This window comes from Macaca nemestrina, chromosome 10 (assembly GCF_043159975.1).
Source record: "Macaca nemestrina isolate mMacNem1 chromosome 10, mMacNem.hap1, whole genome shotgun sequence".
Classification (NCBI taxonomy): Eukaryota; Metazoa; Chordata; class Mammalia; order Primates; family Cercopithecidae; genus Macaca; species Macaca nemestrina.
In genome coordinates this window covers 1,923,368-1,945,611 of record NC_092134.1, presented here as the reverse complement: position 1 = coordinate 1,945,611, position 22,244 = coordinate 1,923,368, and the positions used below count along the sequence as shown (strand labels likewise).

Here is a 22,244-nt window from a genome sequence, read left to right as displayed (position 1 = left end):
GCTGTGCTGTGCTTGAGCCGCTCTGCAGAGGGAGCTGGCAGCAGCCTCTGGGGTGATCCCGTCTCGGGGGATCGTCTTTCAGGGCTACCCTCAGAACTGGGGTCTCACTCTGTGGGGCTGGGGGCGGGCCGGGTGGCCAGGACTGGGAACATGGTCGGGGGTCAGACTGGACGTTCCAGGGGCGGATGGATGCATAGCCCAGCCGAGGGATCGGGTCGCTTTGGCGGGGCCGCTGTGGGCTGCAAGGCTGTGGTCAGAGCTTGATGTCTGAAGCGAGCCAGGTTTCTGGTCAGCACGTGTTTTTTGTCATGAGTGTGCTGAATCTTGGGAATTAGAGTGGGGATGTGGGCCGTCTAGGAGAAGTTGCCAGCCCCCATGTTAGGAGTGGGGACAGGAGCTTGAGGGCTCTTTCTGGGACATACAGGAAGATGGGGTGTCAGGAGATAGAGGGGTTCTGTAGGTTGAATTGTTTGTAAAGATGATACACGCATGTGGGAAAATGCAAGCACACAGAAGGCAGAGAATGGAAACTGACGGTCACGGCCACCGTTCCTGCCTCCCGGCCCTGCCCAGAGCAGCGGCCTAGACACACGCTTGCTTTTCTGTCATTCCAGATGCGGTTGCTGAGCCTGGGGCCCTGGTTTGCTGTTTGTTCTATTTTTGTTTGTTTTTTAAATTTTCTGTACCTCAATGGATGCAAACCGATTTGTTCTTTAAACAAAGGGTGGTGAACTATAAAGACTGCTCCCTTCATTTTTATTTACTGTTTATCTGTTTTAGAGACAAGGTTGCACACTGTGGCCCAGGCTGGACCCAGTGGCGCCACCTCGGCTCACTGCAGCCTTGACCTCCTGGGCTCCAGAGATCCTCCTACCTCAGCCTCCCAAGTAGCTGGGACTAGAGATATGTACCACCATGCCTCGCAAGATGGCACACTTTAAAAAATGTATCCACGTATCTTGGAGGTTGCTCCTTCTCGGGGTATACAGAGCCACATCTTCCCGTGTTAACCACTGCGTAGCTCTCCCATGGGTGGACACTGAAGTGATGGCGGTCTTTGGCCACAGCAAACGACCAGCATCCTGTGCCACACATCCCACCTCCACCTGTGAGGATGGGTTCCCGTGGTGGCACTGCCCGGCCAGTTTCACATCACCACAGCTATTTAAAGCAGCTGTCGTCTGGGGCACAGCAGGGGCTGGGCCCTGAGTTCCCAGTCATGTTGAGTCCTGGGTTCTGCCCTGAGATCTACCTGCCTCCTGCTGCCCGGCTCTGCCTCCCAGGGCCGACCACTGTGCTGAGGCCCAGGTCTGTCACATGGGGTAGGTGATGGGAGGGGAGGAGGCCCAACAGCTCTTCTCTCTCACTGCTACAGGTGGCTTTTCGGGCAGTGGCTGTGCCTCTGCTGTGGCTGCAGCCCTGCTGGACAGTCTGTAGATCTGGCTTCCACTGGGGATTTGTGGCATGGCACATTCCTGGGCCACCTCACTACCCCTGTGAGGTCCCCCTTCTCTCCCCTCCCGAGAGTTGGCAATTCCCTGAGTCAAACGTTCCACTCTTGGAAAGTCTGGAGTGGTTTCTCTTTTCCCAGCTGGCCCCAGACTGATGCACAAGCTGTGCAGCCAGGGGAGGCAGCAGGAGCCCCCAGGGTTCCCGGTCTGGAAAACAAGGGGGCGATGGTCCCCTCAGCTGACTCTTTCAACAGGGTCATGGTGGCCCGAGGCAGGCCAGTCCCAGCATCTACTCAAACATACAGCAGCCCAGCTGGGTCCTCGGGGAAGATCTCCTGCCTGTGGCCAGTCCTCTCCCGTCCCGCAGCACCCCTCAAGTGGCCGAGCAGCTCATTTCCACCTGTCCCCGGGCTGTCGGCTCATTTCTATCAGCGGACGTGTAATGTGCCAGCAACTGGACCCAGCCCAGCGGGAGGCTGGCTGCATGCTGCTGGCACACGCTACGGCTGCCTATGGCCAGGGACGGCCGCCAAACCAGGGATGCCTGGAGTCACAGATCCACCAGGGCCTGGTCGCTCGTGCTGTCCAGGAGCCAAGGGCAGGAGTGCAGCTCAGCCAGGGACTGAGGGCTGCCTTAAGGGGAGACAAGCCCCGTGAGAGCCTGGGTGCCAGCCGCTGAGGGACCAGAGACAGGGAGGAGCCAGCCTGGCTGGGACAGGGTGGGCGTCAAAGCCGGGGGTTAGTTCAAGGGGTGGTGTGAGGGTGGAGTGTGGACCCAGCCCGGGGGTCCTGCTCTTGTGCCCAGGAACCCATCCTCCGCTCGCCCTGCTCTCTGCTCTATGCTTGGCTTCCTGCCAAGTCCAACCAAGGAGAGATGGTGGTGCTGGGGTGGGCAAAGGGGCCAGCCTCCTACCTGGGCCCCTGCTGGCATGGGCATCCCCCTGTGGCTCCAGCCCCTGCATGCAGACCCTTCCCCGCACACCCACACCAGCCTCACCTGGGCAGGCTAGTCTGGTTCCAGCTTCTGCTGGTGGCCCGGCCTGGCTCTGCTGCCATTACCTCTCCCGCTGTCCTTCCGTGGTGGCCGCTGTCTGGGCTGCCTCACTGCCTTCTCTGCTTTTTCAGGGCTTCCCTCACCTTCATAACCAGCTCCCCATGTCCAATCCCCTCTACTGAACCAGCTCCCCATGTCCCATCCCCTCTACTGAACCAGCAGGGAGGGTCTTGCTTTCCCATGATGAAAGGAGAGGGTGGATGGAGGCAGGTCAGAGGCATGGGCTGGGGCTGGAGCATGCAGGGCCTCAGAAGCCGTGGGCAGTGATGGAGGGTTGAGTCTGAGTCTCAGGCACCGTGGAGTGGGTGAGCCGCGAGGGACGAGGCTCCAGTGTACAGCGGAGCCCAAGCCAGGAGGGACTTGGTAGAGGATGCGGCTGGTGCTGCGGGGAGACCAGGGAGTCCCAGGAGGCCAAAGAGATCAAGGCAGGGGCTCTAGAAATCAGTCAGAAAGAGGATCGGGACAGATGGCCGTGTCGTGGCTGAGAAGCCAACAGGACTCGGAGGTGGGCGCTCCAAGGGAGAGGGAAGGGCCTGGGTCAGGGCCTTTCTCAGATCATAGCCGTGTGAGGGCCACCATCCCTCTGTCCCTCTGCAGTCACCTCTGCCACCGCCCCTGTGCATTTCCATCATAGCCTCATTAACACGGCACTGGCAGCCTTAGGTATTTATTCACGTTTACACATCCACGTCTTTGTTCATTACCCACTTCCCCACTGCGATGAGACTTCCATGCCTGGCACACAGTAGGTGCCGAATACATGCTTGCTGCTGAAGCAGGGGCCATCAGGGGTCAACCCCAGCCCTGCCCCTCGCCAGCTGTGTGGTGGTGGGCAGTCACTTACTGCGGCTGCCTCAGTGTCCTCATCTGTAAAGGGAAACCACGCTGTCCACTCACAGGCTTGTTCTGAGGATTCGATGCCTTCAAGCAGCAGGGACCTTGTTTCTGTCATTTCCAACTACTCTTCTGTGGTTCTCCATGATGCCTGCAGTTTGCCAGATCCTCTCTCGGGCCCTGGGGATTCAGAATTAAACAAGACAATCGACCTGTCTTCATGGAACTTACTGTCAGAGCTCACATCACTCTGGTCTAGAAGGCTGTCTCCTGTCCTGTCCGTCAGGTTCCTGCCCAAGCATTGAGGCCTGTGTGAAGCCCTCTCCCTCCTAACACCCACTCAGTATTTCTCTCTGCCTCCCTCAGATCACCCTCCCTCCCTTCCAGTTTCCTCAGGCCATGTGCAGGTGGTGGTGGAGTTAATGTTTAACACGGGTTGCAGGGTTAAGTAATACAACGACAAATCCATGGCTGAATGTGTGTTACAACTAGAATGTGCCTGTAGTAAAGAGAAGGGAGTGAGTCACTATTGGGATCACCTAGATTGCCACTCTGTGGACTTGAAAGCTGTGTTGAAGCAGAGAGGTTTGCAGACCCTGACGTGTGCATGCTGTTTCTTCTTGATCCCTCCTGAAGTCTGCCTCATTATTCAGACCCTTGTGTGGAAGAATAATGTATGATGTTACGTGCAAAAGCCATGGAGACTCCAGTTTATGGGGGATCTCAGGAGTTTTTTCAAAAGTCATTTTGATCATCTATCATTTTTACCTGTGGGCTCACCTTAAAACTCAAGCACCATGTAAAATGTGACCCTTCAATATATCTGGCCTTATGTTTCTTACAATCATTTCAAGGCTGCCTGGTCAGGCTATTAGCTCTGTTCAAGGGAAGAGCCATATGTCTTTCTTTTTAGTGTTCCCCATTGTGCCTGGCATGATGCTGGCTTTGGGTGGGTTTGATAAAAGTATATGGTAAAGAAACTTGATTGATGATGGGGTTGGTTCATGATGGGGTTGGTTGATGGTAAGGTTTGCTGGTGGTAAGGTTGGTTGAAGATAGGGTTGGTTAACGGTAGGTTGGTTGAGGGTAGATTGGCTGAAGGTAAAGTTGGTTGACGATGGGTTTGATTGATAATCAGGTTGATTAATAGGTTGGTTTATGATGCATTTGGTTAATGGGTTGGTTAATGGTTAGGTTAGTTGATAGTAGGTTGGTTGAAGGTCAGTTTATGATGAGTTTGGTTGATGATGGGTCAGTTGATGGTAGAGTTGGTTGATAGTGGATTACTTGAAGGTAAGGTTGGTTGATGGTGGGTTTGGCTGATGGTCAATTGGCTGGTAGATTGGTTGATGATGGGTTGGTTGATGGTAAGGTTGGTTCATGGTTGGTTTGGTTGATGGTCAGGTTGGTTGATGGTGGAGTTGATGATGGGTTGGTTGATGGTCAGGTTGGTTGATGGCGGAGTTGGTTGATGATGGGTTGGTTGATGGTCAGGTTGGTTGATGATGGATTGGTTGATGATGGGTTGGTTGATGGTAAGGTTGGTTGATGGTGGACTTGGTTGATGATGGGTTGGTTGATGGTAAGGTTGGTTCATGGTCTATTTGGTTGATGGCCACGTTGATTGATGGTGCAGTTGGTTGATAGGTTGGTTGATGATGGGTTGGTTGATGGTGGAATTGGTTGATGATGGGTTGGTTGATGGTAAAGTTGGTTCATGGTTGGTTTGGTTGATGGTCAGGTTGGTTGATGATGGGTTGGTTGATAGGTTGGTTGATTATGGGTTGGTTGATGGTGGAGTTGGTTGATGATGGGTTGGTTGATGGTCAGGTTGGTCAATGATGAGTTGGTTGATGATGGGTTGGCTGATGGTAAGGTTGGTTGATGGTCTGTTTGGTTGATGGTCAGGTTGATTGATGGTACAGTTGGTTGATAGGCTGGTTGATGAGGGGTTGGTTGATGTTAAGGTTGGTTGATGGTGGATTGGTTGATGGTGGAGTTGGTTTATAGTCAGATTAGCTAGTGGTGCATCATTTGAATGTAAGGTTGGTTGATGGTAGGCTTGGTTAATGGTAAGGTTGATTGATGATGGGTTGGTTGATGGTGAGTTGATTGACAATGGGTTGGTTGATGGTGTGGTTAGTTGGCAATAAGGTTGATTGATAATATGGTTGGAAGGCTTACAGCATAAGTGGGTAGGTGTGGGTCTGGCTAGGCTCCCATTTGTAGGAAACTCCCAGTAGAATGGGTGGCTGAGAATGGAGATTAAGATGTTTTAGAGAGTTGACTGACCAACTGCAGCCCAGTGTGCAGCGAACTCTCATATCAGCCCACTGGAACCTCACTGCATTTGCAAATAGATGAGCTAAAGCTTTATTTTCTCAATTTAAAAGATATTATTAATCAGTGATGTAGATTTAGGAAATCTGTTGAATCAGTGGCAGAGTCAGATGGGTAGATGTGAGGGCTCTTTCTCCCCTGACGCCTTCAGCAAATCCCTCTGGTTACCATTGTGCCCAATAGTGCTCACTGCTGTTTTCAGAGCTGCGAGATGGGGTAGGAAAAGCTTCCCTAAGTGGACTGCATCCTCAGAGCTTCCCATGTCCCTGGGGGAGAGGTGACACCCCATGAAATGCAGCCGTGGTGTCTGAGAGTGACATGCATCCCTCTGGTGGGACGTGAGATAACTTGGGTAGAGCAGAGATGCTCAGGAGTGGGGAGGAGCCAGGGCCTTGTGGGGTGGAGACCTGTGTGGGGTGCATCTCTTAGGGGGGCTTCCCAGGGCAGTGGGCCAGGCAGGCTTTTGGACACCACTGCTTTCCTTCCTTCACTAGCAGTGTTTCCATTGGTTTTTCTTTTTCTTTCTTTCTTTTTTTTTTGAGATGGAGTCTGGCTGTGTTGCCCAGACTGGAGTGCAGTGGCCTGATTTTGGCTCACTGCAACCTTCACCTCTTGGGTTCAAGTGATTCTCCTGCCTCCGCCTCCTGAATAGCTGGGATTACAGGTGTGGGCCACCACATCCGGCTAATTTTTGTATTTTTAGTAGAGACAGGGTTTCACTATGTTGGCCAGGCCGGTTTCAAACTCCTCACCTCAGGTGATCTGCCTGCCTCGGCCTCCCAAAGTGCTGGGATTACAGGCATGAGCCACTGCGCGTGTCCTCCATTGGTTTTTAACTGAATTCAGTTTGGTGACTGCTGCAGAGGTGGATGTTCGTTTCCAAGAACCACTTCCTCTGTTGAGGCCCAAAACTTTTGTAACTGACCCTTCCTTCCATCTCTAGGCAGAGATCAGTGTGAGGGACAAGACTTTTCTGTTGCCTTAGGAGACAGCAAAGAAAGATTGCATATCCAGTACAATGTCAGTGTGTCCTGTGTTTGGTTTTATTCTTAGTTTATTTGGTTTTATTCTTAATTTCTGCAAAATCTCACTTCCTCTAAAACAGCACTTCTTAAACCACATCTCTGTTTTTGTCACTGGGTCTTTTCCCTTCCTCCTCCAAAGAGTTTAAGAAATGCCAAGTTAAACATAGCTAAACAGGTGTTTTTTTGTTTTTGTTTTTGTTTTTTACCTGCAGAATCCTCAGAACTCTTAAGTGGCTTTATATTCATCCAAAAAGTCTTCTAAGGGGTGCAGAGAATGGAGTGTTTTCCAAACCTATCTGAAACCAGAAACATCATTTCATGGGATTTGCTAACAATGTCATGCAGAAACTGGAGTGTCACACACGGAGCGTGGGGAATGTGGCCTAGAAATTTAGTTCCCTTCACCCACTGCGGCTATGCGATTAATGGGAGTAGCTCTTGGCCCGTCCATCTGCAGATGGAGATGTTTGTTTCCATTGCCGAGAATGCTGTGGTGGGAAGGCACTGGCAGTGTCGCCTATTGAGGAACTCGTTTTGCCAAACATACTCGGCAGGTGACTGAGGAGTGCCTTCCCCTCCCACAAGGCCCCTTCTGCCGGCAGAAGGCACCTGTGACCTCAGCTCCCACCTGGTGGAGCAGAGATGGGCAGCACTGGGCAGCCTCGGGCCTCCGGGAGGCCCCTGTTCACCCACAGCGTCCCAGGTGCACTGGCTGTTGCCAGGCAGGGATAGGGAGTGGGCTCTGGGCAGAGTCGGTGTGAGTTCACCAAAGTCTCCACCTTGAGTTCCTCCAGCCCAGTGCAGGAGAGCCCACAAGGGTCAGGGGAGGCTGAGATGGAGGCGCACACCCAGGGAACATCGTGGTACCTGCTGCAGGGAAGCCCATGGGCGTGGCTGTGATTCCCAGGAGGCAGAGGTCCGCAGCCTGAAGGTCCTCTCAAATATGGGAGGCCAGGCCCAGGAGTTGAAGGAAAAAGGTTTATCCATGGGAGAAGGAATAGTGGGGCTCTCCCACCCCTAACTGGATGATTCTGCAATAACCAGAGACAAGAACAAGAAATCGCAGCCATTCTCCTGAGGGGACAGGGGGCCCCGTTTCTTCAGAGTCCCCTCTCACCCTCAGGGACACTGATGGTCTCCCCTGTGACTGCCCCTCTTCTCTCCCTGGGGCGTCATGAACCTGGAAGGGGGATTCTTCCGTCTCCCTGGTCCTGGCCACGCAGTGCCCACCTTTCCCATTATAACCACGATGTCCATGGAGAGGGAAGTCCAGTCCCAGGGAAATCGGAACTTGTGCCCAGGTCCTTGCCTGCTGAGGCCTGAGCTGGCGTTCGGCACAGGTGGCTCCGCCCAGCCCTCAGCCTCTCTGCCTTGTCCCTGAGCCCGAGAGCACAAAAGAGCCCCTCCAGGGGAAATGCTGCTGGTGTCATGGCAACAGTTGCTTCACTCCTGATAGGGGCCCGGCCAAGGCCCTGTCTCCCGCAAGCACTGGACCCCAGAGAGGATACCAGGGCCTGCAGGGTGAAAGTGAGCTCCTGCTAAAAGGGGAGGTCCAGGCTGCAGGGTCCAGGTTGCCGCTACCCCAGCCCCACGCATCCAGGAATCTAGCACGTCTGCAGCCCCTCGGGCGTGAGCCCACTCCCTGTCAGTCACAGTTGAAGGCGGTGCTCACTGAGCGTTCGGGCTTCCCATGGCCCCCTGGCCCCAGGTTGCTCCCTGAGGTCCAGGACACTGCCTGCCTCACCTTGAGCTGGGGTCCCCTGGGCCTGCGGTGTCTCCTCTGTCATTGCCAACAGCTCCTTATGCACTCAGAGTGGCCTCCTTTTGTTCCTTTGTCCTGGTGATCGGGGAGAAGGCATTTAGACTCCCCCTACGCCCATGCCATGGGAGGAAGCTGGAAGCAGGGGTCTCAGAGGATGGGGGACACGGGTCTGGGGACTGGGGTCTCTGTGCCCGACGGGGACAGCGTGATGCAGGCTTCAGGCTTCAGCTGGGTCTCTGACAAGAGCCACGGACCACAGGAGGAAGCACGTGGCGCCCTCCTGCACGTGAGCAGCTGGGAGGCTGCCCTTCCAGGCCTGTGGCTTAGGAGCCCGGAGCCTCCTGGAGCCCAGGGTCACACGTGTCTGAGCTTGAGGCCCTGACTTGGGAACCGAGGGAGCGCCGTCTGGATTGTGCAGATGGTGAACTGCGGCTTTGGTTCGATCCTTTGTGGCTCTGCAGCCGCTTCATCCCCAGGTGTGTTTTGCTCTGCCTCATTCCCTCAAGGTGTTGGGACCCCGCAGACACGGGTGCTGGAGATCACCACCGTGTCCATTTAGAGAGCTTTCCTGAGGCCCACAGTGTGCAGGCGGCAGCCATTGTGCGGGCGCTGGGAGGGTCGCGGCCTCGGGCCAGGGCGGTAACCGGCTCTTCCCTAGCTGCTGCAGCACTTTGTGTTTGTAAATTCATGGAGTCCTTGCGGCCACTGGGGGTGGAGAGCGGGCGTTATTTTCATTTCACAGCTGAGTGTCACATGTCCCAGATTGTCAGCCAGGACATGGCCCAGCTGGGACTTGAACCCAGGAGGTCTGGCTCCGGGGCTGACTCTTCGTCTGCAGCCCTGTGTATTGCAGTGTAGACAGGACACTCAGCTCCTGGCCAAACCCATCAGCCGCAGTCTGCAGACTGTGGCTGAGGGAGCCTGAGTGATCTGTAGGGTACCTCGGGGCACTGGACATGCACGCACAGAACCAGGGCTGCAACCCCAGCATCAGCCTCTGTAGGTGGCAGCAACAGACATTTGGGCTGGGAGGCAGGGCTTGGTGGTCAGCACCACGCTCACACGGGACCAGCTGTGCACCTGCCTGGGCCCTCTGCAGCTTCAGGCTCCGATGAGGTGGCTGGGCCAGCTGCTGACGCCTCTGCTCTGCTCCCCGCAGCTTGCACGTGGACACCAGGTGGCGCTGTCGTCTATCAGCTATGTGGGCTGCTCCCTCTCCGTGCTCTGCCTGGTGGCCACGCTGGTCACCTTCGCCGTGCTGTCGTGAGTCCCCTTTTCTAATCCACCCAACAGCCCCTCAGCCCCTGCCTGCACCCCAGATCTCAAGATGGATGAGACGGGAGAGGGGAGGGGCTGTGGAGGTAAGAGCACCAGGCTTAGCTAAGCTGGAAAGGTCTGGAAAGGCCCCCAGCCCAGGCACAGGAATTCTGGTGGAACCCAAGCCAGGCAAAAGGAGATGGCCATGGGCCTGGGGACACCTCAGCTCCCCTCAGTTCAGACATTCATTCTGGCTCCCACGTTCCTCAGCACAGGCGTGTGGTCGGCTCTGAGGGCCTGACTGGACCCAAGAGAGATGAGAACATGCTTGAATGGGGGCTGGACAATAACCAAGTAAACAAAAGCGAGAACAAACATCTTCACAGTGATCACGCCACGAGGCAGCAGGGCGGGGGAGGGGGGGCAGCTGGGTCCCAGCAGTGGTCAGGAAGCTGATGCTGAGGGGGACATTCGGGCCGCCATGCAGGGACCGGAAGAGGGTTTACCGCATGGGAACAGCTATGCAAAGCTGGAATAAGCTGGGACTTTGAGAAGCAGGAACATGAGTTGGGAGAGAAAAGAACTGAGTCAGGGCAGAGCCACGGCCCAGGGTCAGACTGTGTAGGGCTGGGTGGGCATGCAAGGAGCTGGGATCAGATCCAAGAGCAATAGGGAGCCATTGAGGGTCCACAGCAGGGAGTGACAGCAGCCCTTCTGGCTGCTCTTGGAGAAATGGATACAGGGACTCTGTGGGCCATGGAGCTGAGCCTGGGGGTCTGGGTTGGCACAGGGCCCGGGCCTCACACCCTGCTTCTGTCCTCAGCTCCGTGAGCACCATCCGGAACCAGCGCTACCACATCCATGCCAACCTGTCCTTCGCTGTGCTGGTGGCCCAGGTCCTGCTGCTCATTAGCTTCCACCTTGAGCCGGGCACGGTGAGTGGGCGCAGGTCCTTGTTCCTGCGCTGTCCTTCCCCAGCCTCCTCGGATGTCACTGGGTGGCACCTTCTCCTGCTAGCTTTTTCCACTCAAATTTCAGACCCTATCTCACCAGACAACCAGGGCTGTGGTTTTTCGGGGGAAGCAGAGACCGTGACGCGCACGAGCTGGTTCCTCTGCTGCACGCCAGCCTCCGGTAAAGCTGCTGCTGCCGCCACCCACTCACACTGCCTAGCATCAGCTACGCGCAAGGCACGGTGTCAAGGGCTTGCATCTGCAAAGCCATCTCACCCTCTAAGCACCTGTCATCCTCCCAGCCTACAGATAAAGGAATTGGGGCACAGGGCTTACAGGCCTTGGCCAAGCTGACGGCCTGGTGTGGGTAGACCAGGACTCTTGTCAGCTGCAGGCTATGCGCTTCATCAGGTGCTTGACAGCAAACAGTTGTGCCACCTCTGCTCAGCGAAGCAGACCTGCAGACCTAGATGCCACCTTTCCCTGCTCTTTGCATGGAGTTGGGAGTTCTCTGGGGCCCTAGGAAGTCTTAGACCTCACAGAAGTCAAAGAGTTGAGACTCTGAAGTGACCCAGCAGCGCAGTGACGTAGGCCTGTAAACCAGTTGATGGAAGAGAAAAACAGAGGGCTGCCTGCTCCATGTGTGGGAGGAAAAAGGGAGCTGGCTCTGGCAGAAGCTCTTAGGAACCCAGCAGGATAAGCCCATGGTCTTAGGGTGCAATCAGGATTGGCCAACAGAAGATGAACGCTTTACCCCATGTCTAGCGGATCAGCAGAGCCTCTCCTCCTCACTGCCCAGCGGAGCCCTTTGTCCCCATGCATGTCCTGAGGCTGCTGCCTATGGACAGACCCGCCTTCCTGTGGCAGCAGGCACCTCCCTCACGGGCACTCCCCCTTGGACTCGGGAGCATCCGCGAAGTTCCTGGATGCACCGTGAAATGGACAGGGTGTGCAATGGCCTCAAGCTCTCCTGCTGGATGCTTCTCAGGCTCCGGTGTGAACCATCACGCGAGGATTCCTTACAGTGCAGATTTTGGTTCAGGAGCTGTGGGTGTGGCCCAGAATACTGTATTTCTATCAATCATTCAGGTGATGCTGACGCTGCCTGTCCAAGTCCACGCTGGGGAGCGAGGTCCCACTGTGTGCTGGCCCCAGGAGGGGAGGCAGGTCTGCAGCAGCTCCAGGTGTCTATAATCCCAGCTGGTGGCCCTAGGGGACTGGGAGAGCATCTTTCCTCCAGAACCCTATGTCTGAATCCCAGGGAAGGGCTCTGATTGGTCCCCCTCTCCCAGAGACCTGTCTCTCAATCCTAGGGAAGGGCCCTGATTGGTCCTGCTCTCCCAGAGACCTGTGTCTAAATCCCAGGGAAGGGCTCCGATTGGTCCCGCTCTCCCAGAGACCTGTGTCTGAATCCCAGGGAAGGGCTCCGATTGGTCCTGTTTGAGGGGTGTGCCTACAGGGTAAACCTTTGTGCCAGATGGGAGAGGATGATTGTAGTGGTTGGTCCCACCCGAGCCTCTCGGGTGGGGAGGGGCTGCTCCCCAAGGGAAAGGGGTAGCTGGTCCTGGAAGACACAGGGCCAGGGGTCGCTGAGCCAACAAAAATAATAGGTGTGTCTTATTTTTTATCTATACATAACAGATCATGATGACAAGAAACACATTTAGTGGCTCATACATTCCTTCTCTGAGAACTAATGACTTGGGCACATCTGAAGGACACAACTTGGAGCACCAGCAGAGCTGGGTTGTCCTGGGGTCCTTGGTTTGTGTTCCTTCCTGGGCTCTGGTTCCCTGGACTTTTATCTAGAGCTAAGGGACAAGCCCTGGCTCTTCCCAGCACCTGGACTCACAGGGAGCAGAGGGGTGGAGCCCCAGGAGGATCTGAGGCTGCACAGTTCAGGGCCTGTCTCTCTCCATCCTGGGCACCTGGGGCCTCCAGGCTACAGGGGAGGAATGGAGAGGTTCCCAAGGCCCTACCTGTCTGTCCCTGAGCCCTATTGAGGGGAAGCCTGTGGAGCAGCATGGTTGCCTGAGCCCCTTTCAGTTCTAACTACAACTTGGAAGCTGCAGTCAATTTAGTTAGAACTAGAAGTCTCAGCATCTAGGGTTCAGCCACATGGCAGGCGGCAGGCTCCACACCTCTCTGGGAGCCACGTGGCTTCCAAAGTTCCCTGCTCCAGTCCTCACCTGGGAGGGAAACTCTTCCATAGTCCCTGCCTTAGCCCCAGTATCCACCCTGATTGGACCAGGTGAGTCATATGCCTATCCCTGAGCCAATCCTGTTGCAAGGAATGGATAGTTTTGCTGATTGGTTGGGCCTGAGTCCTGTGCCCTCTCCTGAAACAATCACCATCCCTGGGGACAACATGGTACTGTGATTGGCTAGCCACGCGTCACGTGCTGCACCCAAATCCCTGGGCTTGAGCAACAGGAAGATACCCTGGGAAGAAATGTGGTCACATGACCAAAAGACCCCCAGGCCACGGATACTGGGAGGCTGGGACCGTAGCCACATCCAGGGCCCACCCTGGGCTGTCTCACCTCCCATCTCTGGTTAAATCCTAGACCCCCTGCCGGGTGATGGCCGTGCTCCTACACTACTTCTTCCTGAGTGCCTTCGCATGGATGCTGGTGGAGGGGCTGCACCTCTACAGCATGGTGATCAAGGTCTTTGGGTCGGAGGACAGCAAGCACCGTTACTACTATGGGATGGGATGGGGTAGGTGGGGCAGGGCAGGTGGGATGGCAGGGCAGGAGGGAGAGGAAGAGATAGGTGGGGATGGGGTAGGCAGGACAGGATGAGACAGGTGGAAGTGGGGACAGAAGGGGCAGGTGGGGATGGGGGGAGGTGGAAATGGGGTTTGATAGGATGGGATAGGGAAAGTCAGATGTGCTTTCATCTTCATGTTATGCTTCTTGGTGCCGCCTAGAGACCCAGCTAGGAAGGAGAATTCACTGGCTAATCAAAGGCAAAAATTCCACATGACTTGGAAACGTTTCCAACCTTCCTGACGTGATTTATCAATTTTGGTGATCTTTTCAAAGAACCAACTTTTAGTTTGATTTTCTTTTTTGTTTTTCTATTATCTGTTTCTTTAATTTCTGCTTTAATCTTCATTCTTTCCTTCCTTCTGCTTATTTTAGCTTTAGTTTCTTCTTGTTTTCCAGTGTGTCGAAGTGAAAGTGGAGGTTACTGAGTTGAGATTTTCTTTTTTAATATAGGCATGTATAGTGATATATTTCCTTCTTCCCACTGCTTTAACTGCATCCTGTATGTTTCATTTGTGCCTTCATTTTAAATTCATCTCAAAATATTTTCAAATTTATTTAATTTTTATTTGACCCATTGATTATTTGCACATATTCGTGAGTTTCTCACTTTTTTCTATTATTGATGTCTGATTTTATTTCATTGTGGAAAGACAGCATATTTTGTATGATTTCAGTCCTTTTAACTGTATTAAGGTTTGTTTTATGTCTTAGTAAGTATCTGTCCTGGAAAGTGGTCCATATGCCCTTGAGAAGAATGTGTATTCTCCTGTTGGATGGAGCAGTCTCCAGATACCTGTTAGGCCTAAGTTGGTTTATAGTGTTGTTCAAGTCTTCTGTTTCCTCACTGATCTTTTTTCTAGTTGTTCTGTCCATTACTGAAGTATTGAAGTCACCATTTGTTGTGTTGTCTATTTCTCCCTTCAATTTGTTGATGCTGTTTCCTGTCGCTTGGGGTTCTGTTTTTAGGTACACGTATGTTTATACTTACATCTTTCTGATGAATCAACCCTTTTACATTGATAAAACGTCTCTTCATCTCCTTTTGTTTTGTTTTAAAGTCTGTTTGTCCCATATGATTAGTAGAGCCACTCCAGCTTTCTTGCAGTTGCTGTTTGCAGAGTATATATATTTTCCATCCTTTTACTTTCTACTTATTTGTATCTTTGAACCTAAGGCATATCTCCTGTAAACAGAGTACAATTGGATTTTTAAAAATTGTCTGTCAATTTCTGCCTTTTGGCTGGGTCATTTAATCCTTTCACATGTAATGTTATGATATATATGGTGAATTCACATCAACAATTTTTCTCTTGGTTTTCTATGTGCTTACTGTTTTGTTTATTCTTCCTTTACTTCTTTCTTTTGAATTAAGTGAATATTTCCTAGTGTAACACTTTAATTCTCTTAATGATTTTTTCACTTTCTTTGGTTATTTTCCTAGCGATTGACCTAATGCTTACTATATACATCTTAGCATATTAGAATCTATTCCAAATTTATACTAAATCACAAGATATAAACATTATTTTTATATAGGCATATTCTCTCTTCCTTGTGTTCTGTGATTATTGTTATACATATTACATCTGTATAAGGCACAATTCAATAATACATTTTTATAACTATTGCTTTAATCTTGTATCTTTTAAAGAAGCTGGGATAAAAGGAGAGCAAGTACATATTTATAGAGTTATATTAACCTTCTTATTTCCTATTTCTGGTTCTCTGTATTTTTTTCCTGTGAATTTGAGTTTCCATCTGGTGGTGTTGCTTGCTATGTGTATATATGTTTCTGTGTGTGTTAAGATTACTTTTTGGGGTCATTTGCTTTCAGCCTGGAGAACTTTCTTTGTTATTTCTTGTAAGGCATGTCTGCTAGCAACAGATTTAGTTGTTGTTTATCTGGAAATGCCTTTATTTCATCTTCATTTTTAAAAAGTAGTTTTTCCAGATATAAGATTCTTCTCTGCCTTTCGTTCTTTGATTACGTCATCTCACTGCCTTCTGGCTCTGCTGTCTCTCATAATAAGTCAAGGCTCCATCTCACTGGGGCCCCTTGTATTTGAAGAATTGTTCTTCTGTTGATTCTGTCAAGACTTTCTCTTCGTATTTGTCTTTCAGCACTTTAACTCTGATGTGACTGGGTGTATATCTCATTGTGTTTACCTTTTTTTTTTTCTTTTTGTGACAGGGTTTCAGTCACCCAGGCTGGAGTGCAGTGGCACCATCTCGGCTCACTGCAGCCTCCGCCTCCCAGCCTCAAGCGATGCTTCCACCTCACCCTCTTGAGTAGCTGGGACCACAGTTATATGTCACCATGCCTGGCTAATTTTTGTGTTTTTGTAGAGACAGAGTTTCTCCATGTTGTCCAGGCTGGTCCTGAACTTTTGGGCACAAGCAGTCTGCCCACTTCAGCCTCCCAAAGGGCTGGGATTACAGGCGTGAGCCACCATGCCTGGCCCACGTTTTGGTGTTTTTTGAGCTTCTTAGATTAATTATCTTCATCAAATCTGGGAACATTTCAGCATTATTTATTGAAATACATTTTAGGTTCCTTTGTCTCTCTCCTCTCTTTCTAATATTCCCATTATGAATAGGCTGGTGTGCTTAATGGTGTTCCACATTTCTCGGAGACTCTTGATTTTTCTTCGTTCTTTTTTTTCTTTGTTCTTCAAATTGCATAATCTTTCTTTATCTCTCTTCAAGTTCACTGACTCTTCTGTCAGTTTGGATCTATTTTGGAACCCTCTAGTGGAGTTTTAACATTTCAGTTATTATATTTTCAACTCCAGAATTTTCATTTGGTTCTTTTTTTAGAATTGTGATCTCTTTATTGCTATTCTGTGTTTGATGAGACAGGGTCGTTATGCAGTCCTTTACTTTTTCAACGATAGTTTCATTTAGTTCTTTGAACATATTTATAATGATTGCTTTGAAGTCTTTTTTTCTTTTTTTCTTTTTTTTTTTTGATAAATATGACAACTGAGCCTTCTCACAGGCAGTTTCTGTTGCCTAGATTTTTCCCTGTGTATGTGTCACACTTTCTGGTTTCTTTGTATATCTCATAGTTTTTTGTTGAAGACTTGTCATCTTAGATGATACATTGTAGCCACCCTTGATACAGATTCCCTCCTTCCCTGGCTTCTCCTCGCTTGCTTATTTATTTGTTTAGTAACTTGGCTGGACTATTTAGCAAGGTCTTTTTCCCTTGTGGTGTGATGGTGTGAGTCCTCTGAGGTCACTCCCCAGAGGGCAGTCTCAGGCATGTGCAGTCACCCTGGGATGACAGTGGTTTTAGCAGGGCACGCTGTCTCTTTCCATGGCCTCTCTCTCCAGCTCTCTACTTATGTTTGTGTAACACCATCTGCTAGGTTCCACTAATTGCCAGACTCTGTCTCTGTTGTTTCCAACAATAGCTTGGGGCACATGCTGCTTTACAGCTTGATCTAATTAACTCCAGGCCCCTTTGTAGGGGTATTTTTGAGGCCAGTCTTTGAGATTTGTTCTGACCCCAGGAAGACTCTTCTTAGCTGTCTCTTCCCTGGCTCGCTCCCGTAAACCAGCCGGAATACGGTTATCTTGGTGTTGTCATGGAGCCACCAGCTTCCTCTTCATTCCCTACTGCAAAGGCTCCGTTCTTCCCCAGACCACCTTAGGCTTGAACTTCTCCACTCTGTTTCAAATCGGTTCCCATGGGGAGCACTTTGGAGTTCTCTAACCTAATGGGTAGCTTCTTTTCCTGGGAAGAATTCCTGAGGTTCTGCTCTGGAGCTGCAGGCAAGGACAGTGGCCCACTTTTTGTGGAGTGACATGTCTGCCTCTCATGCAGGGCACTGGGTGGGGGAATAGCTTCAGATCTTCCGAGCTTGTCTCTCAGTGTAGAACCTCTGCCCCATGAGTCAGCGGAGATGAGGGCAGTGAGGCCCCAGGGTTCCGAGCCTGCCACACCTGGACAGACCCTGCGCACTATGAGTTGGAGGAGGAAGGGAGTCCCAACCTTTCAGCTGCTTTTACCTGGACTGGAGCTTCTAGAACACAAAGTTTGGGGGAATGAGAAATGCGGGCAGCCCTCCCCACCTCCCCCAGCCTGGAGAGATACCACAGCCCTGGACTGGGAGCTAGAGGGAGTGGAGCCCCGTCTTCTTGCCCACACCTACTTGGAGCAGAGCCTCTGTCACACCGAGCTGGGCAGGGAAGCAGGTTTTGGCTGAAGTGCCACAGACTCAGTCTTCTTAACAAGATTTAGTAGATTTTCTTGAGCCAATTTTTGTTAATTTGCTCTATACCCTTAGGGAAATGTGCAGAGACTTTAAATGATTATGTTTTTTAAAACTTTTTTTTCAGCGATAGCTGTCTCTGGGGAGGGGTCCGCTGAGCAGCTCGTGCTGTCATTCTGGGGAGGGGTCTGCTGAGCAGCTTGTGCTGTCATTCTGGGGAGGGGTCTGCTGAGCGGCTCGTGCTGTCATTCTGGGGAGGGGTCTGCTGAGCAGTTTGTGCTGTCATTCTGGGAGTCCGCTCCCCAGTGACGGGGCTTCCTTGCTGAGCTTTGCCCTTGCCCATCCCAAGGAGTCCCAGTGGGCACTGGAGGCTCTGGGTCGGGCTGTGCGTTGACACTCAGCATTCTCACAGTTGTTGTGGAACATTGACCAGACATGAGGGACCTGCTGCTTGTTTCGAATACATTTAATTTTCACAGTCTTCATTATGCAAGTAGCAGGTAAACAGGCTTACTTTGTGCTTTGAGTTGGCAAATGTAATTTATTTGAGGATTAAGTGGAGATAAATTATGCTCCCCTCGTGGCTCCCTGGGGAGACTGAAGAGGCCACTTGGGCAGCCACCTCCAGACTGCTGCTGGTCATGCAGGGAGCTCCCCCAGTCACACGGATGTCCTCTGTCCTGTCTCGCTGCTCACGCTGTATCATCACGAGGATGCTTTTGCACACACTGGTCCTGAGGTCAGTGTCCTCTGCCCTCCCTCCAGGTCACGTGTGACCTGCTTCTTCAGGCCTCTGTGATGCTCCAGAGAGGAGAGCTGCTCCTTCCGATGATATCTGACCTCATCAGGGAGGATTTAGAGGATGATTTACGGCCAACCATCTATAGTTTATTATAGTTTCTTTATGGATACAGTCATGTAATTTAGAGGCATATGTGCATGTGTGCGTGCACACACACACTCTCCATAAGCCACAGAAAAGACAGCTGGGGTGAACGAAAAGTGTCTGTAGGATTTGTTGCCAGAGTGAGAGGAATCTCTGTAGTGGGGCTGTCTATGTCGCCGATGGGATAGGGTTGGGGTGCGTGTGTGACAGACAGAGGATCTAAACCAATACAGCCTGGAAGGATGTTTTATTTGATCTGCACAATACTAAAGGGAAAAAATGAAATATTTGCCAGTATTTTAAGATTGAGGGATTTTACACAAGATTACAAAGTTCTTTTGAAAAATGAGGAGATCTAATGCCCTGAGTTTATATTCCTCCTTGACAACAGTGGCTGGAACTGTGTGTTTTCTGATACCAAGGCGGCCCCAGTAGGAGACTGAGCTTGCAGTCCCTGACACAGTTCTCTGCAAATGGAGCGCTGGCTGTTTCTGTGAGTCCTGCAACCTCCATCTATCTCCCTGTCAGCTTTCCCTTAATTAATTTCATCAGGAGCCCGAGAACTGTGTCTTTCATTCCAAATGGATTGGAGCTGGCTACAAGCTGAAGTCGGGGGGTCTGCAGGCAGTTGGGCTCTCTCGACCTTCAGTTTTTAATTAAGGAGCTGGAGGCCCACCCAGAGCATGGCGGGGGGAGCCCCTGGGAGAGCGGCTTCTTCCTGCAGATTTCACCCTGGCCTTACTCTAGTTTTTGAGCAATATTATTTTTTGGAAACCTAGAGACTGTTCTGAAGCTGAGGTGGGGTGGTGGGGGCATCAAATCCACACCTTACCTTAAGGTGTTGTTGACTACTAGACTTGTGCTAGGAACTCTGAAGGGAGGGACAGATCCTCTGTCCTCAAGGAGCCCACAAGGAAGCCAGGAGAGCAGAGTGACAAGCATTGGAGAATTTACACATCACTGAAGCAGACAAGAAACTCTGATTGCGAACTCAGAGGTGAAGGGAATGTAGCTCGTTTTATTTTTCTTTATTGCAACGTAGTTTCTTTTGTGAGCTCCTATTCCTCTGGGGACAAAACGTAATCTTCGTTGCAGGCCCCCCCTTTCTCTGAAGCTGCATTTTCATTCCAGGGAGATTGCATAATGCCACGATCACAGGAGGGGGATCAGTCAGGGCAGGCTGGCAAGGCTGCGATAACAAACAGCTTCCATCCCTCCTTGGTTTTAAAGAACAAACATCATTTTCCTGTGCACGCGACATGTCCACGGTGGCTAGTGGTGGTGGACAGTGAAGAGCCCAGGCAGATGGAGTAGGCACCGCCTCGAGCCATTGCTGGATGCTGTGCAAGGGAAGGGGTCAGAGAGGACACTGCACTGGAAATCATGTGCTCAGCCCATAAGACACGTGTCACTTCTGTACACAACTCAGTGCCCAGAGCCAGCCCCATGGCCTCAAGAACCCTGAGGGGCAGGAATGCGGACCTCCCCTGTGCCCACATGTGGGGCATCTGGAAATAGGTGGCACCAGTGACTTCCACAGTTCCCTGGTATTGTCTCCCTCCACCCCATCTGTCGGGACACCTTGCCCCTGTGCCCATCCTCCTAGGCCTTCGCTTCACCCACCTCGGTTAATCTCTCAACACATGCTCCTCACCTGCCCCTGAATCTTAGGGGCAGATGCCAAGGACAGAACCGGTCTCGTCCCTCTAAAGGTCACCGTGTTGCAAAGAGGAGCACACAAAGTAAATGTCTCTGATGATAGGGCCAGAGGGACTTAAATTGTTGGCAGAAGCATGTTCCAGGTCTGCCCGGGTTACTGTGTGAGAGTTTCAGACAGCAGTGGTGGGAAAGGGGTGAGGTCTGAGCTGGTTGATGATAGAGATTATTGCAGGATTAGCTTCATCATCGAGGGGCTCATGATTCAGAGACAGTGTCTGTCATCCTCACGTCCTAATGATGAAGGCACTCACTATGTTCCCGTGGTCTGAGCACAGAATTTCGGCTGGTTCCTTGCAGCTGCACAGCTGGTCCCGGGCAGCCCCAGGAATAGAACGAGGTGTCATCTGGACCCAAAGCCCATGCTCTTCCCACTCACTGTCTTCTCCATCCTACTGCCCCTCTCCTTATCCTCCCACTTAGGAATGTTTTCTTCTTAAAAAGCCCCACAAACTCACTCACGCAGACTTCGTAGCTTCTGCAGCTCATTTTGGAGAAAGCAGACAGCGGGGCCCACCCTGTTCTCAGACAGACCCTTGCCCATGGCTTGGCCTCTGCTGGACGCAGGGGTAGATGCAGGGGAAGAAATGGCAGCGGAGCTCACATAGGGAAACTCAGAGTGACCAGATGACAAAGGCCCACAGTCACTGCTGGGCCCCAACTGTGTACCTCTTCCACAGAGGCCGCCTCGTCTCCTTCTGGACAACTTTATTGCTCAGACATTCTGTAATGCATTTAAATCCTTTTGACATTTAAAACAAAGTATTTCAGAGACAAGGCTGTCCAGGAAATGTCTTTCCAGGGTAATTAACTTAAAATCCAAACCCTGACATTGGAAGGGCAAGAACGGTGTGTACTCTGCCCCCAGAGGGCACTGGAGGACTGTGGCCTGGAGGCACTCGGGCGGGTGCTGGAGCCGGGGGTGGGTGCCAGGAGCCACCTTCCCTCCTCCTCCTTCCTCTGGAGCAGAAATCTCCAAGAACCTGTGTGACCTCAGATACTGAGGCAGAGAGCCGCATGCTCTTCATGGGCTTCCATCGCCCCCGCTGCTATCCCAGGAATCCGAGATGTGCCAGGAGCTGCTTCTCCTGAGCATCCTCCTGTGGAAAAGGTTCAGGGGTGGAGTAAGGAGCTGGTCCTTTGCAGTCTCTCCATCTCTCTCCCATCCTTCCCTGCAGAGGGAGCAGAGGAGAGAGGCTGCTGTGCTCAGGGTGGCTGCACCAGAGCAGGCCCCGTGGACGATGCTGCACTTTCTGAGTAACCAGAAGTGTGTTCTTTTCAGAAACAGATTCCCATTCGTGCAGGATCTGTTTCAAAGCTCACAGGTGCATGTGGAGGCAGAGCCATGTTTCCAGACAAATTCCATGGATGGCTGAGCGTGAGAAGTGTTGCAATGCGATCTTCCTTTTGGAGAGTCATGAGACACATTAGCACACAAAACCTCTGCGCTTTAAAAGTGAAAGTAGAGGCCAGTTCAGATTTGGGTTGGGTGAGTTTCTAAAAGTAGTTTGACCATAGAGTGTTTTCGTTGCAGAATGACGAAGCTCTGGGGACTGCTGTGATCCAGATGCTTTCTACCTCATTCATGGACCTCCCTTCTGTCACCACCCCCAAAAGTCTCACTTGGCTTTGTCAAATATTAAACACATTTAATTTATCACACTCAGTTTCAAGTAAGAGAAATCCAACTTGAACTGGCTAAGGCAAAAAGGGAATGTAATGGCTCATGTAACAAAAAAGTTCTAAGATGCTGGACTTCAGATATGGCTTGATCCATGAGCTTAAGTAATATAATCAAGATTTTGTCTTCTTTTTCCATCTCTCAGATCTGATCTCCTGTGTGTTGGAGCCACGTACTCTCTCGTGGTGCCAAAATGGCTGCCCGGACCCCAAGCTCACTGACATCCTTATCCTCTTAGGGGCTTGGTGGAAAAGAGAGTTTCTTCTTAGCAGTTTTGAAGAAAGTCCTTGATTG

The 22,244-nt window shown here is 51.5% G+C and overlaps 1 protein-coding gene across 7 annotated transcripts in view; it reads left to right on the top strand.

The window, feature by feature from the left end:
* LOC105490534 (adhesion G protein-coupled receptor D1) overlaps positions 1 to 22,244 on the top strand; it is a 188,416-nt gene that overhangs the window by 141,930 nt on the left and 24,242 nt on the right. For 6 of the 7 annotated variants that reach the window (XR_011608646.1, XR_011608645.1, XR_011608648.1 and 3 more), the window contains 3 exons: positions 9,626 to 9,729; positions 10,547 to 10,658; positions 13,244 to 13,397. The exons of the other annotated variant lie outside the window; for it this stretch is intronic. Coding sequence is in view for 2 of the 6 variants with exons in the window: in XM_011756278.3 (XP_011754580.2) it covers positions 9,626 to 9,729; positions 10,547 to 10,658; positions 13,244 to 13,397 (370 nt within the window). In the remaining 4 variants the exon portion in view is untranslated. The remainder of the gene's footprint in view (positions 1 to 9,625; positions 9,730 to 10,546; positions 10,659 to 13,243; positions 13,398 to 22,244) is intronic. 7 annotated transcript variants of the gene reach the window in all.